The 18,059-nt window shown below is 48.9% G+C and overlaps 3 protein-coding genes across 6 annotated transcripts; 2 read left to right on the plus strand and 1 right to left on the minus strand.

Annotated features, from left to right (window-relative positions):
• Positions 1-2,228: 2,228 nt before the first annotated feature.
• Positions 2,229-6,611, plus strand: jmjd7 (jumonji domain containing 7). The gene is made up of 9 exons (XM_004082130.5): positions 2,229-2,388; positions 2,555-2,708; positions 2,799-2,937; positions 3,010-3,124; positions 4,183-4,239; positions 4,413-4,508; positions 4,584-4,660; positions 4,736-4,895; positions 6,413-6,611. Exons 1-9 carry the CDS (start codon positions 2,340-2,342, stop codon positions 6,499-6,501), a joined length of 936 nt encoding a protein of 311 aa, XP_004082178.1. The 5' UTR covers positions 2,229-2,339; the 3' UTR covers positions 6,502-6,611.
• An 83-nt stretch (positions 6,612-6,694) lies between these two features.
• Positions 6,695-9,026, minus strand: tbpl2 (TATA box binding protein like 2). 4 transcript variants are annotated; one of them, XM_078941166.1, is made up of 8 exons: positions 8,864-9,026; positions 8,298-8,788; positions 8,074-8,161; positions 7,908-7,999; positions 7,659-7,826; positions 7,184-7,278; positions 6,948-7,020; positions 6,695-6,856 (listed from the first exon to the last, which is right to left on the minus strand). In XM_078941166.1, the coding sequence occupies exons 1-8, from the start codon at positions 8,909-8,911 to the stop codon at positions 6,814-6,816; spliced, it is 1,098 nt and encodes a 365-aa protein (XP_078797292.1). In that variant the 5' UTR covers positions 8,912-9,026; the 3' UTR covers positions 6,695-6,813. The 4 variants fall into 4 exon arrangements, 3 of the variants coding, with proteins under 3 accessions (XP_078797292.1, XP_023807662.1, XP_078797293.1); XR_013653272.1 differs by lacking the exon at positions 6,695-6,856 and having other exon boundaries at positions 6,863-7,020; positions 7,091-7,278; positions 8,864-9,025; XM_023951894.2 differs by lacking the exon at positions 6,695-6,856 and having other exon boundaries at positions 6,863-7,020; positions 8,864-9,025.
• Positions 9,027-12,989: 3,963 nt separating this feature from the next.
• Positions 12,990-16,988, plus strand: atg14 (autophagy related 14). The gene is made up of 11 exons (XM_023951855.1): positions 12,990-13,492; positions 13,716-13,778; positions 13,858-13,900; positions 13,986-14,067; positions 14,143-14,380; positions 14,504-14,733; positions 14,810-14,927; positions 14,999-15,089; positions 15,228-15,313; positions 15,515-15,689; positions 16,172-16,988. Exons 1-11 carry the CDS (start codon positions 13,227-13,229, stop codon positions 16,292-16,294), a joined length of 1,515 nt encoding a protein of 504 aa, XP_023807623.1. The 5' UTR covers positions 12,990-13,226; the 3' UTR covers positions 16,295-16,988.
• Positions 16,989-18,059: the final 1,071 nt, after the last annotated feature.

Consider the following 18,059-nt stretch of genomic DNA (forward strand, 5'->3'; position numbering starts at 1 on the left):
ACTAGTACTGTTTGTACAGCAGTTAGAGGGATGGATAAGAATACTTACAAACCAAATCAGCACTTCTGTATTAATTAGTTTGGTGCTTTATCTTTAGTCTTTAACAGTCAAAGCTCTGTCACAGTGTCACTGCTGGTTCTTGAGATTATTGATAAAACGCGTGTTTTTCATAGGCCACGCCCCTGCCTCACTGAAGGTAAACGTTGCCATGTTTGTCTGTTTTAAGCAAATCCTGGGTTTGCATGGGGAAGGCAGGAAACAGATTCTGCTTTGGGTTCTAATCCAACAAACCCTTAGTTAGCCTGTAATGTCGACAGTAAGAAGATTAGAAATGAGGTGTAATGAAAACTCATCGCTTTTCGGCTGAAAACCACATCAGAGGCAAAGCTTTTCTCTCAGGAGCAGGAAGCTCAGGCATCAGTTCAGCCTCTTTGCTGCCTTTTGTTTCTCTGCAGCCTGATTGTTCTGCACCACATTAAGGTGGAGGTCCGTGGAAGGGAAACGTCACATTCCTATCATAGCAGGATGTTCACACATCTATGCAAGTTTGAAAATTTAGAATTAAAAATTTGGATAAATTCAGAATATTGATGGGTATATGAAAAAAAAGACGCCCGCCCGCCCCCCGCGGCGGGCCCCTGCCTTGCTCCTCCCTGGACCAACCGTGGGCCGGGTGGGTGGCTGCCTGGAGTGCGGAGCGGGTCTCCCGTGGGGGGTCCTGGCTCGTACCTGGGGTCGGGGCGGGGGGATGCCTCGAACTCCTGGGTGGTGGTGGGGTGCTCGTCTGGGGCTGTGGCCGTCCCTCTCCGGTGGGGCCCTGCGTTGGGCTCTTCCGGCGCGGCGGGGGGCTGCTTTCCTGGCTGGGCTGGGGCGGCGCTCTCTTTCCCTCCGCGCCTCCCTGCTCTCTTGCTCTGGGGGCCTCGCGGCGGTCCTGCTGGCCCTGGCCTGGGTGGCGGTCTTGGTCGCCCGGGGGGCGGTTGTTCCCTGCCTGTTCCCGTATGGCGTTGGGGGAATTCCGGCTGCTGCTGCTGCTGCGGCGGGGGTCTGGGTGTGGGGGTGGCTGGGCGCTCCTCCTCCTTCTTTTCACATTCCACCATCCATTTTAGAAGAACATAAACACTCACCTGAGCACAGGTGTTAGCTCACCTTTGCACTAATAGTTTGCATGATTAAATGAATGAAAGATTTCACACTAGTTGGTTTAAAGGCATAGGTATGCGTTCGTGAACACTATCTGTTTTGTGTGCATGTTGACATGTGAACATTTTTTTGCAGCTAGCAGGTGTGTTGATAATATTTGAGTGTGTGTGGACAGGCCCCGCCCCTTTTGTAATACATTTGAACTGTACCGTAACGATAAACAACCCGTAAGCCTGTCTGCTCTATGCTGCTTCATGGTCTTACCCCCCTTCCCCTCCTATTATCACCCCCTACCCCCCCTCTCTCTAACGTCCTTCTCTCTTCTTCCCTTCTTTCCTTTTCCGTCCGGTCCAACACCAAAGATTTTCAAACATGATTGAAATGAATAAAGTTTGGCCTCAATTACAAAAGGGGTTTATTCAGACATACCTTTGGTTTGTCTGAAGATTAATAACCCCTCTTGTTAAAGTAAAATATGTCCAACACAAGAGGCCCTCAGCTCTCATCTGCCTGCCCAGCTGTTGGACAGGACAAGTTAAAAAAAAAAAAAAGAAGAAAAAAAAGACGTTAAAACATTTTCTTTCATGTTTTCACGTCTCTTTTTACTTATTCATTTGGTGGTGTACAGTTAATTGTTGGTTTTGTCTAATTCTACATTTTAATGTAAAAACAATCATTCAAATCCAGTTACAGAAATCAGTTGGGTTTTTCTGCCATAATAATAGTTTTTTTTCAACATAAGAACACACTGGTATTGCAAAAACAAATGTTTTCAAAGTCCAAAATATTTAGGTGTGAACATTATTTTACAAAATACACAAATATATATTCAAAATGTGTTTTTAAAAGTGGATTTTCATGTGATCATTCGTGAAATTAAAAACAAATTGTACTTAAATTTAAACATCTCAACATCTAGAACGACATTAATTATTTTAATAAAGAAACCTGAAGAGTTTAATTTTTATCTTTTTTTTATGTCATTTTGTTCTGAATGTTTGGTTAAAGTTTGTTTTTGGTTTTTGGTTGAGACGTTACCAACAGCTGACACTAGAGGGCGCCAGAGATTTGTCACAGGATGGTGTGTGACGTAAATATCCCCCCGGAAGTGGCACAGAAGCCCCCCTTCTACTGAGTGAGCCCCATGCTGCCCACCCGAACCGACCAGGACTCGACTCGGTTCTGATCGGTCTTCATCGATGGAAAAAGTTCGGGAGCGGCTAACGGAGTTCTCCTTGGAGGCTCACGGTGAGCACTTCCGGTTCCGACGCCAGAAGAGTTTCTTGTAGTTTAAGCTGCACCAGAGCTCCTAGTCCTGCAGGTCCGGTTCGATTAAGTTCTGCTGATGCCGGTGATGGGTTGTTCTGGGAGCACGTCACCAGCCAGCTGACTCTGACTCGACCCCGTTTCACAGATCTGTACCTGAACCAGTCCGTGCCGTACCTGGACGGACCGCCCGAACCGCTGCAGTTCTACCGGGACTGGATCGGGCAGAACAAGCCCTGCATCATCCGCGACGCCTTCCGCCACTGGGCGGCGCTGTCCAGGTGGACCCCGGAGTACCTCAGGTGGGAGAGAGTCACGTGATCTACAGCTCCTCCCCCTGAGTGGAGGGGAGTAGGGACCACAAGCTGGGGGTGACCCTTCTCTGTCTGCAGGCAGAAGATAGGGTCAAAGGTCATCAGCGTGGCCGTGACCCCGAATGGCTTCGCCGACGCCGTGGTGGGGGACCGATTTGTGATGCCAGAGGAGCGACAGATGAGCGTGGCGTCTGTGCTGGACATCATTGAAGGAAAGGTGAGAACCTGCAGGTGGGGGTGGCAGCATTGTGGGAGGAGCCACCCCTCACCTGTGAGCTCCCCTCCTCAGGTGCAGGAGCCCGGAGTCTTCTACGTCCAGAAGCAGTGCTCCAACCTGCTGCAGGAGCTGCCCGAGCTGCTGGGCGACGTGGAGCCCGACGTGTCCTGGATGAGCGCGGCGCTCGGTGAGATCAAAGGAATCTCATTCAAACCAATTCACAGATTACATCCAGCAAAGCATCACTGATCGAAATTTAAAGTGGACTTGAAATTCTGCCAGAAGCAACCAGAAACATGCTCTCCTTTATTCTGGTCACTGACAACTTATGGAAAAACATCCGCAAATTCATCACCGACTCCATTTTTTATCGGATTTTCAGCTCTAATATAAAAATATCCTATTTGGTTTTCATAGTTTAACAAAAAAAAAATCGTGATGCTTTCTTTTAAAAAAATGAATAAATATGTTGTTATTCAGGCGGTACGGTGGCGCAGTGGTTAGCGCTTTTTCCTCACAGAAAGAAGGTCGTGTGTGGAGTTTGCATGTTCTGCCCGTGCATGCGTCCAAAAACATGCTTCATAGGTCAATTGGTTGCTCTAAATTGTCCGTAGGTGTGAGTGTGAGTGTGAGTGTGACCGTGCGTGGGTGTGCGATTGTGGACACTCCACCCTGCGACAGAGTGGCGACCTGTCCAGGGTGCCCCCTGCCTTCGGCGCCCCCTGCCTTCGGCGCCCCCTGCCTTCGCCCACAAGTGGCCGGGATAAATGGAAGAAGATGATTGAATGAATGTTGTTATTCAAAGCTAAATTTCATTTTTGCAAAGTAGATTTGCTAATAAAAAACCTGAATTCTTGTGACTGAAAGTGGAACTGCTGCAATATTTAAAATTAATTTCTGCTTAAAAAAATACAAAAGCTCACATCTGTGAATCTTTTGGATTAGTGACATAAGTTAACTCTCGCGTTTCTATTTTTTTTTTCTTCTAATTCTTATTTTTAGTTACTTATTTTCTTCTGTGATTTGCTTTATTTGATTATTATTGAACAGCAGTTTGTTTAAATAATGTATATTAGTATAATTTTGTTCTAATAGTTAAGATTTTCAAAAGATCTAAACAATGTTTTGTTTTCAGAACTGTTGTGTTTTATTATATTGTATACTAATAAATGTTGTATTTGTGTATTGTTTTCTACAATTGTTCATTAAAATAGAAAAAAAGATCCTTCCTGTTCTCCCCAACAGGAAGGTCACCAGACGCCGTCAACTTTTGGCTCGGAGACGGAAACGCCGTCACGTCCAGTAAGACCTCAGCATCACATGTTCCCGTCGCGTTCCTCTGATGTGTTGGACGTGTCTGTTGTGTCCGCCTGGTTCCTTGAGCCTTCTCGGCCTCTCGCGGTTCTGCCGGATCAGAGCGTCTGGTGGTTCTGCCGGATCAGAGCTTCTCCGCCTCACGTCGCCGTCTCTTTCAGTGCACAAGGATCCGTACGAGAACCTGTACTGCGTCGTCTCTGGAGAGAAGCGCTTCGTCCTGCTGCCGCCCACCGACCGGCCCTTCATCCCCTACGGTAACCCCTGCGCACGCCCTCCAAGTCATCAACCTCCCCTTCTCCTGCAGTAACCATGGTAACCGTGTCCGTCAGACATGTACCAGCCGGCTATTTACCACCTGCGTGACGACGGCGAGTTTGAGATCGTGGACCAGGGCGACTCAAAGAAGGTGTGTTTTGATTTGATCCTGTTTGATTTTGTCAGCTGTATTGGAATCACTTAAGACCCTCCGGCCCCCTTTTAGGTCCCATGGATCCCTCTGGACCCGTTGGACCCGGATCTGGAGCGGTTCCCCCAGTACCGGTGGGCTCGGCCGGTCTGCTGCAGCGTGAAGGCCGGCGAGATGCTGTACCTGCCGTCGCTGTGGTTCCACCACGTTCGACAGTCACACGGCTGCATCGCAGGTAAGCGCCCCTGAACGCACCACGCCGCCCTCACGAGAGCGCTCGGAGGAACAGAGATGGTTCCGTTTGATGTGCAGCCTGACGGAGAACTACGGGGTCAGAATAAAACACATGCTCAAAGAAAAAAAAAAAAAATCACACACTCCCGTTAAATTACTGTCAAAAATGCATCTTGTGTCAACGATGTAGTAAACAAGAGACTAGTTTTATGAACAATAAGACAAAGCGTGCGTCCGAATTCCAGGGCTGCATCCTTCAAAGGCCGCGGCCTTCGTCCAGCGGGTAGGCCGGATGTTAACAGCTGGGAATTTGGACGAGTCTGGCCTTTAGATCATTTCTGCCGTCACATCGGCGAATGTCCTGTCGCCTAGCAACCGTGAGTCCCGAACAGAGAGGGGTAGTGAACCGGCCACCGAGCTCAAAATGTTCCTGGTTTATTTGATCCAACTTTAAATCTTGGAGCTGTAATCATAAAAAGGTGTAATCAATTCCAACTCCAGGTCCGGCTTCACAGTCCGCGCCATTGTTGTCAGAAAATCTCCGGGTTCGGCCGCAATGCATCTTGGGATACGCACAGCATAGAAGGAAACACCAGACCGATCTTTGGAATCGGGGGGGGTAAAGAAGGCCGTATTCGTTGGCCGCATTTGAAGGAGTCGTTGAATTTGGACGGCGCTTGTCTCGGCGCTGTGATGTCAGCAGGAAGAACGCCACCCTCCAATTAGGACATACCCAACGATATCATATTTACGGGTTTGTTACAGAAGCAACCACCCTACTCTTTAACTAAACAAAATTCATTTTCTTGTGATAAAGTCCCTTTATTTTGTGGTTACTGTCGGCTGTAACCGATACTGTCCAGCTTTCAACCGAAAAGTTTTTATTTTAGTTATTTTTATTTCTGAGCGGAACTACGCTCCTCTGACGCCTTAACGCTGTCTCATGCACCCACCCCTTTATTCCCTGAAAACCCCCAACAGCTTGATTGACAGAACCCAGGGCCGACAAACGTCTCTGCGTGGTGCGTTCACTGACCTCCCAGCTCAGTCCGCAACAGCACCTTGTTCATTTTTCTACAGTTAGTCAGAAGATGTGTCAGAAGATGTGGAACACCAGAAGAACTGATCGATTTGTAATCGATCAGTTGAATCGTTGCCGAACTCTGTCGTTCATAAGCAACGTTCAAATCAGTCGTCATGAGGAGAAGATTGGCCCGGCTGCAGCTGCGCAGGCGACTGCAGTTCAGTGATCCTGTGGTCGTCCGTTTTAACCAGTGAGCAGATGAGGGGTCAGGCCAAGTCGATGTTTTGTGACCACGTCTGTAAATCCGTGACGTATTTTTGTCGTATTCCCAGCAGAGATGTTAAACCTAAATCTTTTTTCGTTTTGTGCACAAACTTTGTCCACATGCAAGTTTCATTTTGGCAGTTATCTTACCCCATAGAGAACCGTTCGTTCTGCACAGAACTTGCAGAAGTTCTGGCCGCCGTAAGAATGTGGTTCTCATTTTTTTCCAGTGAACTTCTGGTACGACATGGACTATGACATCAAGTATAACTACTTCCAGCTGCTGGAGGCGCTGAGTGAAGCCTCCAGGTCAACGTGACACCAGGAGCTTTGACCTGCGGGTAGCAGCGCCCCCTGGAGGTGAACTGCTGAAAATGTGACATGTAAATGTTGAATTTTAATGCGAAATAAAAACTCTTGGTAAATGTGTGAAGAGGTCTCGTCTTTTTCTGACTTCTGATAAGCCCACATCCTCCATCTGGTTCGTGAAGAGGTCCATCCTGTGGGCTTGACGGGCGAAGCTTTGAAGATGAGAGCTGCAGCTGATCAGCGAAGAAGAGCAGACCTTCCAGGTCCGGGTCTGAAGTGAACTGCTCCATTCTAGACCTGAAAGAATGCTGGAGGATCCAGACTAGTGAAGCCAGACCCGGCCTTTCAGAGGGAGAAACAAAAGACTGAAGTTCCGTTACAACACATTTATTTTCTGTAAAGGTGGAAACGCGTTTGACATAAACTCTGAATTCTTTCGATTAGAGAGACTCTCACTGTTTCCTGAAGCCCTTCAAGATGGGATAGATGTTCTCGAAGGCCTCGTAGATTTCTGCTCGCTCTTTCGCTCCTGGAAAAAAACAAACAAAAAAAAAAACACACACAGGGATGGAAACAGAGCTGAATTTTACAGACTGTACCTGAACACAACCTGCTGCATGACAGACAGTTTTCACAGTCCTGGACAAAGACCTTCTAGAAGGTCAGCACAATCCATCTCTAGGTTCTCCTACCGGTCAGAACCACCTTCCCAGAGACGAAGATGAGCAGGACGATCCGAGGCTTCACCATCCGATAGATGAGGCCCGGAAACAGCTCGGGTTCGTAACTGTGGAGGAGAAGGGGATCTTCAGACAAAAAAAAAAAAAAGATAGTCGGCCCGCTCTGGTTCCCATCAGAAGATCCAAACTTAAACTTGTCTAATGTGAAGATTCACCCCTGATCTGTGAACAATGAGTTGAAACCAGCATCTAACTCCAGGAGAAAACAGTTCAAGTCCTCCCAGGATGGATGAAGATGTTCACAAAAGAAAAAGTTAAGAAGAAAGTCCAGATCCTCGAATCCGGATCAGAACATGAGTCGACGGGCCATAAGATCGAATGTTTCTTTCAGGAAGGAACAGAAATGTGGTCCAAAAAAAAGCAGAGGAGCATCTTAGGAAATCAGCAGGAGGTCCAGGAATTAGTGGGATGCTGGTGGGATTGGTACCTGCTGAACTGCTGGTGGGTCAGAACCAGCCCCTCCAGCCTGATGGGGAAGCAGACGTCACAGCTGGCCACCATGTTCTGGATCTTAAACTCCAGAAAGCGAGCCGAGAATCCCAGCTTTTGGACCACCCGTGCGTACTTCCGAGCCGCCAGTCGCGACTCCTCCTCACTGCGTGGAAATGCGCACACAAACTTCTTTGATGACATCATCACCAGTTTTGAGTTACACGTTCGATTCCCACCCACTGACCTCTTGGCCCCCGTGCAGACCATCTTCCCTGAGCTGAAGATGAGCGCCGTGGTCCTGGGCTCACGGATTCTCATGATGACCGCCGCGAAGCGCTGAAACACACAGAGTTGACGGAACGTGGAGTAAAAAAAGACTGAAGCGATGGAGCCAGGGCGAGAATCTGCACCTTCGGGTTGTACTCTGCGTTTCTGGCCTGGCGGGCGATAAACTTCAGATCCAGAGGACATCCCAGGGTCACCGTGGAAACGATGTTCCTTCGTGAAGACCAAAGATCACAACCTCAGCTAGAACGGATGCATAGCAGTGAGGGGCGCCGGCCGTCAGGCTCTGCTGGAGGCGGAGTCTGAAGCTGAGAACGTGTGGGAGGTGTGTTCAGACCCTGAAACTCACTGCAGCTGGGGGACAATTCCTGATCCCTCAGTGACCGGCGTCATGGGGGTCATAGGGGTCATGGGGGTCATCACGCAGAAGGGCGAGGCCGCCGTGCTGAGCTCTGCCGCAGGGGTGCGCTGCAACGGCCTGGCTGCGGCGGACGCCAGAGCGCTGCAGTCCAGAGAGACGCCACTGTCCTGAGAAAGCTCTGGAGCTTCAGGCCGCTCCTCCACAGGATCAGAGCCCCCACCTGCTGCTCCGTCGTTGGGGACCTTCGTCTCTGGAGGAACAGCCTGAGAGCAGGTGAGCACACCTGTGCTGCTAAACCCAGGCCCATTCTGACCGCCGAGCTCATCCGGCAGGAAGCTGAGGTCCAAGTCGTCGCCCGATCTTCCGGTTGCTCTGGACTTTGGCGCCAGCTGGGAGGGGCGCTGTGCAGAGGGGGTGGAGGAGAGGACCCGCCGGGGCCCTTGGAGCTCAAGCTCCTCCTCCAACACAAAGTTGGAGTCCTGCAGACACACCTGAACCGTGAGGTCACGTCCAGCCACCAGGCCCCAGCTGTAAACATAAATTCACCGACTCACATGTATGATGGACTCATCAAAGTACCTCTCTAGAGCCGACTCGTCCATGACGCTTCAACTTTTAAAGCCGATCTGGACCTTTCAGCTCCAGAGTTAAGACAAAGCAGCAGCAGCAGCTTCACAGCTGAGAGCACTCAGTCCTGACAGCTGAGGCCACCCGCCTGCACCTGAACGTCGTACGATGTGATGAAGCAGGAAAACAGCAGAACCAGGACTTGTGTCTGGTTTTGTGGAGGATTCTCGCTCAGATGTAAGGCCAAACTGTCGAATGGAAGAGCAGGGTTTTCTTTTTGGAACACTTCATTTGATCAGGAGACATCTCACGGTTTTTGTGTGATTGTGGGGATGCCATGGAAATAGTAGAAGTATTTCACTGTAGTACTAGTTAGTAGAACCTTACAGATAAGAGGCTGAAGGTTGTTGAGATCAAAGATCCACTCAGAGGAATTTGGAGTTTTTAACATGTTCTTGAAGCATTTTTCCAATGATGGATGACATTTATACATAAAAATTAGCATAAAATTACATTTCTGATTATTTCTTTATTGGTTGAACGCTATGAAGTTTTCAACCCATTGTTTTCCTGTTACTTTATTCTAGTATCTTCTGCCATGTTTTGTCACTTAACTCCTTCTCCAATTTTTTAGCTATTTCAACCATTCACCTTTTCAAATGTTCAGCTCCTTCAGCTCTTTAATTTTTTTCCAGCTGTGACTTTTGGTCCTTCATATCCTTGAACTTTTCAAAATATTCCAGGTTTTCCAGGATTTTTGCCTCCATTGAAATACATGGGGGAATCCTTGGTGCAGAAGCTCGCTGGTTTGATACCCGGCTCTGACATTTTTTAACAAATCTTTTTTTTTTATTATGCTTTTTTCAATTTATTTACGGTCAACTTTGATCATTTCTTTATTTAATTATTTTTATGCCAATTATTACCCTTCAAGTTTCATTTTCATTCAGCGATATGGCACCAACCCTGCAGTATCTCTGGAAATGCAGCTCCTTCTTGTTGAAATTGTTGTGAATACGGCGGTTTCTTGGCTCCTCTCTCCTTTTGTGGGGTGAGGGGTGTGGGGCCTGGAGGCTTGGCGCTTCAGGGGATGGGGCCCCTGGGCTGAGGAGACCTGGGGACAATGCTGGGGGCGGGGGCTGGGGGACGGTTGTCTCATCACCCGGGGACAGTCAACCAGCTGTCCCCCATTTACCCTTTTCCTTATATAATCACTTATAAGGGTGATGGGGGGGGTGGGGGGGGGGGTCAGCCTGCAATGCACCTTGGAGGAGTCACTTGGCGGTGTTCCCCCTCCCCTGGTTGTCGTATGGGATCGCCCCCCACCCTCTCGGTTTTAATTCCACCTTAGACATGTAGGACCCCAGGGGGGTATTCCAGAAAGCAGGTTATGCTAGCTCCCACGGTAAGTTTGAGGCTAAGGAAGTTGATAACCTCAGCTTTCTGTTCCAGAAATGGAGGTATGTTTCAGGGTATGTCAAGTTGCCATAGCAACACATGCTCTGAACATAACCTGGTCTGGAGCAGGTTTAGTTTGTTTTCAGAGAGGTGAAGCAGCATGGGGTGTCCATTTTAAGATGATTTAGTGGATGAAGAAGCTCAAATAATACTTTTTCCTGATAAGACCACATATGGATGTTGGAAAAATAAAGTTTTTAATTTGATCTCATTTAATTATTTGCTTCAGTTAAGATAAAAAATTTTTTTAGTTATGTGAGCTTAAAAGTTACATGTAGCTTTGAGGCAGTTATTTTACTTTCATTCAAATTATTTCAATTAGGTAGGTTTAACTTTGGTGCTGCTGTTAGATCGGCACCACAAGGGATTGTGGGATACCATTCCCTTTGCCTGTCTGGACGGATTTGGGTTTAAGTGTGGGTTTTTGACCAAATGTGTTTAGTTGTTTAGCTGTTTTACTGTGTTTTGTCTAGTTATTTGTCCTAAGCTTTATTCTCTGCACCATAAGTGAGAGGAAGGGGAGAGGATGATGAGTTTAAATAGCACCCCTACCATCAATCACTGTAATGACAATGATGGAAAATCCCTAGAATAATTTATGCTCTCTGTGCATTTTTTTCCGTTCTTTTTATTGTTATACAAATGAGCATATCTGCCGGCTCAAACTTAGACATATGAGATTTCAAGAATTATAATTAATCAAGATGGAAAAAAGATTAATTGAATTGGAGTAATATGACATGTAGTTAGATAAATATGTAAATTTGAGTTGTATAAACAATTATTGAGTTTTATAGACGTAAGAAATTAGGTTGAATAAATTTAACTCAATTACTTGTTACCAATAGAAGTAATTCATCTAAGTTGGTAAAATTGGATAAGATATGTGTATATATATATATATATATATATATATGCGTCAAATGAAAATGGAAATAAGATCAGAAACTTGTGGAATTACATTGTCTGTTCTTCTACTAGAAGCAGAAACTCTTTCTTCTGATGATGCAGCCGTGTTACTTTTTTGATGGTCTTATAATCTTCATATGCAGTCATTAAAATCTCCGACTCTGTCTCACTGAAGTGTAGCGCTTTCTTTTTTTTCACCACGCGTTTCCATGGTGACTCCGGAAATCGACGATCCATTGAGAATGTCTTTATGTACTTGACATGCACGTGCATTAACCCAGGGTTACCAAGTCGAGTGCAATTACGCCAACTCTTATCCGGTCTTTTGGACCCGACATACCCAGAGTAAGCAAGTTCAGGTGGATTTCAGCCAGAGTTCGGGATTAAAGTCAGGGTAGTTTAAACATGATTCCTGGAATACCCCCCCTGGTGGGAGGGGAGGGTGCTGGGAAATCACTGCAATCACCGGAAATCACTGCCCGCAATATGGTGGCCACCAATCTTAACTGCACCCCCTTAGTACACACACCCTTTTCCCCCCTTTAAAAATCTCCAACACACATACACTCATGCACACACACACAATTGCTTACAAGCACACACACATGCATTTCACAAGGAAGGTGGGACCTCGAACCATCTGTCCCCTACCCCATCCCTGGTAGGGGGTACCAAGACCTTGGCAACGGCGGCCGTGTCAGCACCCAGGGAGGGTGCTGAATTCCTGGGCCCAGCGGCCTTCTCTCTACGTGGGGAGAGGGATCCCTGTCCTCTATGGCAAACCGGGGGCCGGGGTTCACATCACACCTGAGCCTGGGGGTGTCCGTGTTCCTGTGGTGTGGGTTCTGATCCTTGCTCTCGAGCGCTGACCTTCTCCAAATTCCATCTGTGGGTGAGCCTGGTCGGCCGTGGTACAACACTTCTTGTGGACCCCTTCTGCTCTGAGGCATCTTTCTCCTGGGCAGGGGTGGCTGGCCCCTGGCCTGCTCTCACCTGGATCAACCGTGGACTGGGTGGGCGGTTGTCTGGAGCATAGGGCGGGTCTCTTGTCCTGGCCCATGGGAGGATGGGGTGAGGGGATGCCCAGAACTCCTGGGTGGTGGTGGGTTGCTTGTCTGGGGCTGGGGGTGCTCTCCTGGTATGGGGGCCCCGCGTTGGGCCCTACCGGCGCGGCGGACGTCTGCTCTTCTGGTTGGGCTGGGGCTTGCACTCTCTGTCTGGGTGTGTGGGGAGATTTATATCACTAATAAACCTGACTGTAAACATCCAGCAACTTGTTGCCTTATGCTGCTTCACGGTACACCCCCCCCCCTTAATCACCCTCCTATACCCCCCATCCCCCCCGGGATCCCTCTCTCCTCTTCTCTTCTTTTCTTTTCCATCTGGCCCAACAAAAGACTGTTACAGACATGAGTAAGATCAATGAAGTTTAGCCTAAATTACAAAAGGGGTTTATTTAAATATACACCTAGTGTATCAAATGTTTCATAACCTCTATTGTAACAGTAAAAAATGTCCAACACAAGAGGCTTTCAGCTCTCATCTGTCTGCTCAGCTGGTAAAAAACAAACAAAAAAAAAACAAACAAAAATAAATTGTAGTGAATATGGCGGGGAGATACTCCTAAAAATTTGATTATATTTATTTAAAAAAATATTTTAAAAAATGGAACATTTTAACGTCTATGATAAAAATATATGTTAATAAAATATCTGTATTTTACTTTTCAACTTTGATCGTTAGCTTGACGTCAAAGACCCCGCCCCCAAGAAACCGGAAACCGGAAGTTTGGATCCTCTTGACCAAAACAAAAACAATTCTCTCTGAGGTTCGTTTGTTCGTCCTGAGGGGGCTTCAATTATGTCCTCGGTGCCCAGCGGGTTCGGGAGTAAGAACTGCCTTCTTGTTCCGGACATAGAACCGAGCCTCGCGGCGTTTTGTGCTCCGTGTTTCACATTTTTCGTCTGTTAGCTTAGTCGCGCCATGGCGTCCTCCGCGGGACTGCCCCCGCGCGGGCCGGATCGAGCCCCGTCCTGTGCCGAAGCTAAGCCGCCTCTGCCGCGGCCGCACGCCTCGCCGGCGCCCTGCCCCCCGGGGGGAGTGATGGTGGAGTCCGTGGACGACGCGGAGGGTCTGTTCGTGGCCGTGGAGCGGTGTCCTCTGTGCGCCACGTCCCGCCGCAGGCTCACGTGCGCGCGCTGCGTGCAGGCCGGAGACTTTGTTTACTTCGACGGGAGAAACACTGAAAGGTAAACATGTTCTTGTGTGATACATTTTTTTAAATTTTTTATTTAAATGTACCTGTGGGCTAAAAGTCAGTTGTTTATCAGAGTCTCTGAGCCCTGTCATTGGTGGATGTGATGTCACGTGACTATAGTCACTGCAGCTGTTACCAGGCGCACGTGAAACACCAAAATACTCCCCCTCTGATTTATGGGCCAAGTTTGTTCATGGAGATGTTTGTCTCCACAGATACTCAGAGAAGCTGGAGCGCCTGACAGAGCTGAGGCAGGAGAAGGAGGAGCAGCAGCGGAGGTGAGGAGGAGAACGGTGTGAGACGTTCAGGTTAACTCCAGGAGCTTCTATGCAAAACTGTCCATGTGTGTCTTGGCAGTGTCCTCCGGGTGATGGACGGGAGGCTGCAGGCTGATGAGGTGGTGAGTTTGCTGCACGTCCTCCGTGGAGCTGACGAGCACCTCCTCCTCTTGGCTCCTCTGATGACGACCTTTTGCTTTTCCTCAGAAATGGAAGATCATGTTGTGCAAGATCAAGATTGAGCAGCTGAAGGAAGCGGTCGCCTGGGGCAACGAGGAGGTGAAGAACGGTGAGTGTCTCCCACCTCCTCGTCTGGGATTGGATTCAGTCGGGTTTACTCACGGTTGCTCTCCTCCTTCAACAGATAAGGAGCTCCTCCTGCGCTCCCAGGAGGAGGCCCAGCGGCTGCAGCGCCGGGCCGTACGCCACCAGGAGAAAAGGGATAAAATCGAGCGGCACAACCGGCGCCTTGGGGAACTGCTGGAGCGACGCGCCCGAGAGCTGCAGAACAAGCTGAGCCAGCTGGCCGCTCTCCGGCGCGAGCACACCCTGGAGCTCACGACCCGCATCTTCCCCATGCAGGAGGAGAAGCAGGGCAGCAGGTGAGCGAGGGGGGCGGAGTCAGAGGCACAGGCGTGGAAGGCGTCAGCCACCACGTTCCTGCTGGGCTCAGAGGTTCGGGGGAGGTTTTATGACCGACCTTCGCCCCTGTTGTCGTCCCTCAGAGACCCCGCAGACGTGACGGCCGACTCGGACCCGGCGCTCACCTCCAGCACCGTGACGGAGCTGGCCGAGGCCCGCAGGACCACCTACCTGTCCGGCCGCTGGATTTGGGACGACCAGAACGGAGAGACGAGCATCAGCATCACGGGCCCCCCCGTTACCTTACCTAGCAACGGAGACTGCTCCGCCTACTACAGCTGGGTGGAGGAGAAGAGCACCAACCAGGGGCCAGGTGAGGGGCTGCTGGGAAAAAATCCAGACGCATTCTTTAAAAATCAGAAATGACACATCTGCGTTTGTCTCCGCAGAGCTGGACCACATAAACCCCGCCCACACCATCAGCGCCGCTCTGTGCTACGCCACGCAGCTCGTCAGCATCCTCTCACACATCCTCGACGTCAACCTGCCCAAGAGGCTCTGCAACAGGTAAGCTCTCTCTGGTCTCGGGTGAGGGCGGAGCTCGCCGTCCACCTGACCCACCATGCTGTGTTCCTCAGCGAGTTCTGTGGGGAGAACCTCAGCCGGTACCGCTTCACCAGATCCCTGAACAAACTCAACACCAACATCCTTCACCTTTGCTTCTCTCAGGTCAGAACCCCCACTACACCCACTACACACACACACACACACACACACACACACACACACACACACACACACACACACATACACACAGCTGCTCCACTTTTACAAAACTGCAATGAAAACCTGACGTTTTGTGTTCAGCACGTGGACAGCGATAAGCTCCACCCACATCACACCCTTAGGAACATCATGTTTCTGGTGGACCCGGACAACGACAGCCTGGGCAGGTGAGACTGACCTTAGGTGTTTCTCTGGGTTTGGTGGATGAGGTTTGAAGGACCATCTGTTCTTCTGGTTCTGGATCGGTCAGCATTGGATTTTGGATCATTTTGAGATGATTTTTCAGTCGAGGGGCAGATCTGGAGGGCATCGTGGCTCGCTCCCGGCCGCTGTAGCTCCACCTGAAGCCGGTTCTGTCTTTTCTGCAGGACCGGCCCGTTTGAAGTGAGCGCAGACCTGGAGGAGTCGATGGAGTTTGTGGAGCCGGAGGCGGCTGGTTCGGCAGAGGAGAGCGGGGACGAGGCGGTGACCGACGAGGAGACGGACCTGGGTACCGACTGGGAGACCGTGCCCAGTCCGCGGTTCTGCGACATCCCATCCCAGGTGTGCGCTCTGCTTCTGGTTCCGATGAATGTGGTCCAGACCTTCTCTGCCGTGGTGATGTTTGAACCTTTGGTTCACGGCCCGGCCAGCCTGACCTCTACCAGAACCAGCAGCTCCTACTCAGATGTGTAGCATCAGGAAAGGCAGATGGAGGTTTTCTTCTCCTCTCCATCCTCCTTCAAACCCCTGAATGTTTCAAACTAAGCAACTAAGCAGAAGACACACAGCTTAGGCTCCTCTGTGAGGGTAGGAGCATCATTTAACCCTGAAAGTGGGAACTTTCTCATCAGGTCTACACCTAAACGGAGCAAAGTCTGCATCCGTGCAGATGCTTTAATCTTTCCCTCACCTGTGAACAAAACGCAGCAATACCTAAACTCCACCACCAGGGGGAAGCACAGATGCTTTCAGACATTTTTTGAACAAAGATGTTGAGTTTTTGGACTTTTGTCATCATAATTTCTCTTTTCTTCTTCCTTCAGTCGATGGATCTTTCCCAGAGTGCACTGCAGGTTTCTCAGCCCTCCGCTAACACCGGTGGGATGATCTCATCTGCTGCTGCCTCCGTCACCTCCTGGTTCAGGGCGTACACCGGCCAGCGCTGATCCGGCCGGAGGGCGGGCGGGGGGTCAGAGGTCACCGACTTGGATGGTCTTGTCTGCTGCTTGGATCTCTGGTTCTGCAGAGGCTCTGTTAAAAAAAAAAAACCTAAGCAGTGTGTAAAGCTGACAGCATCGCTGAGATGCTCTTTTTATTGTAAGACAGAAACAGGGAGGGTTGCCATGACGACGGCAGACCGCCCCCTCACAAACTGAATTCCAGCTGCTCTGGTCCAGATCCTGGTGTTTTGTCTCCTAACCACCAGAACTTTGAACCGCTCGCGTCAGAGCGGTCCGGGAGCTCAGCGGAAACTGTGCGCTGGTACCAGAACCAGTTTTGGGTTTGGAACAGATGCGAGAAAACGTGAGGCCCACTGCTCGGCGTTCTTCTCATCGTCCCGAAGACTTTTCCTGAGACTCGAAATGGTTGGACCAGTCCTGATCTGACCCCCCCTCAACGTTTTACACATTTTAAAATGTTCAAACTCGATGAGAAATTAAGGTTTAGCTTTTATAATAAACTGAGATTCTGTGAAGAATCTGTGAAAGGGAGACCTCGAACTCAGCAGGTTTCATTTTTCTGTGCTGCTCCAAGTTTCAGCTTCTCCCCCCAGTTGTTGTATAAATCTCTGTCAAGTGAGCTTAGTTGGTTTGATTTCTGCTTCATTTTTTCATTAAACTAAACTTTTGGGCTCCTGAACTGATGCGTCTTTGTCTACGAAGGAACCAAACGTGTCACAAACTGACCTCGAGGAAAAGTCTCCAATGGGAACGTCTGGAGCTATTGGAACCTTTTCTTTGGCATTTATTTACCAGTAGAGGGCGCTGTGGCGTTTTTTTTGGAGTGCGCTAGTCCCCCTGTCCATGTGCTTCACTCAGCACGTGACACTGGCTCACGCAGATCCTCTGAGCGGCTTTCCGCTACGGCCCGGATTAGCCCGTTAGTCATGATCGGCATGCAGAGGTGGAGCAAAGATCGGAGTACCGGGTTAAACCGGTGAACTCTGCTGGCCCCAAACACTGGCTTTTGGTTTGGGATTTACATTTTGTGTTGTACGAGAAACTACACAAACCGCTTCACATGTAAGATAAAAAATGAAAGGAAAAAACAACGGAACGACCTGTTCCAGGAACAAAATGTTCTTTTTTTTAAGGTGACATAACCATGGAGCAACAACAGGAGGCGCTGAAATGCCTCCATAGGGTGGGCCTATTGCAGCTCTGCTTAAATAGGAGGCGGGGCTTATCCATGGAGAAACGTTTTCAGCTCCTTTGAGTCGCGAGCTGAAAAACATCTGGAGCCGAATCAGTTCACTGAGTGACCACTAGGGCCCCTTTTTCTTTGTTTTATAAATAAATCTGTCTCGATTTATTACAGCAAATCAAAAACTATAGGAATAAATATACGATTTTGTGCTCTGTGGTCTAATTTATTATTCAGGATGCTTTTGGTAAGTTTATTTAACCCTTGTGCTATCCTAGGCACTTTAATATTGGGAGTTGGGTCATCTAGACCCACTAGACAGTGCTCTGAACCTTTTTTCTTCAATGATTTGTGATCTTCACTGGTGTCCATGGATTACATGAAATCTTTCCACCTTTATCCACCTTTGTCATGGTAGGGAGAACACGTCAATGGAAGGGGGGGGGGTCATCTAAGATAGCACAAGGGTTAAAGGAAGTTTAGTTTTATTTTCACATTTTAGATGGAAATTATGAATTCAAAGGTGAATCAAATCCTCAAATTAAGATCACATTTATTGGGTTTATT

The sequence above is a fragment of the Oryzias latipes genome, chromosome 22 (assembly GCF_053564925.1).
Source record: "Oryzias latipes strain Hd-rR chromosome 22, Olatipes_Hd-rR_3.1".
Taxonomy (NCBI): Eukaryota; Metazoa; Chordata; class Actinopteri; order Beloniformes; family Adrianichthyidae; genus Oryzias; species Oryzias latipes.

What these genes read in the sequence shown, in the direction of transcription:
- jmjd7 (XM_004082130.5), top strand. Translation starts at nt 2,340, where the DNA reads ATGGAAAAAGTTCGGGAGCGGCTAACGGAGTTCTCCTTGGAGGCTCAC. An exon ending in GTTCTCCTTGGAGGCTCACG is followed by an intron (nt 2,389 to 2,554) that starts GTGAGCACTTCC and finishes CCCGTTTCACAG; the next exon opens with ATCTGTACCTGAACCAGTCC. An exon ending in CCGGCCCTTCATCCCCTACG is followed by an intron (nt 4,509 to 4,583) that starts GTAACCCCTGCG and finishes CGTGTCCGTCAG; the next exon opens with ACATGTACCAGCCGGCTATT.
- tbpl2 (XM_078941166.1), bottom strand. Translation starts at nt 8,911, where the DNA reads ATGGACGAGTCGGCTCTAGAGAGGTACTTTGATGAGTCCATCATACAT. An exon ending in ACGCAGAGTACAACCCGAAG is followed by an intron (nt 8,000 to 8,073) that starts GTGCAGATTCTC and finishes TGTGTGTTTCAG; the next exon opens with CGCTTCGCGGCGGTCATCAT. An exon ending in TTGAAGGGCTTCAGGAAACA is followed by an intron (nt 6,857 to 6,947) that starts GTGAGAGTCTCT and finishes ACGGAACTTCAG; the next exon opens with TCTTTTGTTTCTCCCTCTGA.
- atg14 (XM_023951855.1), top strand. Translation starts at nt 13,227, where the DNA reads ATGGCGTCCTCCGCGGGACTGCCCCCGCGCGGGCCGGATCGAGCCCCG. An exon ending in GACGGGAGAAACACTGAAAG is followed by an intron (nt 13,493 to 13,715) that starts GTAAACATGTTC and finishes TTGTCTCCACAG; the next exon opens with ATACTCAGAGAAGCTGGAGC. An exon ending in CCCAAGAGGCTCTGCAACAG is followed by an intron (nt 14,928 to 14,998) that starts GTAAGCTCTCTC and finishes TGTGTTCCTCAG; the next exon opens with CGAGTTCTGTGGGGAGAACC.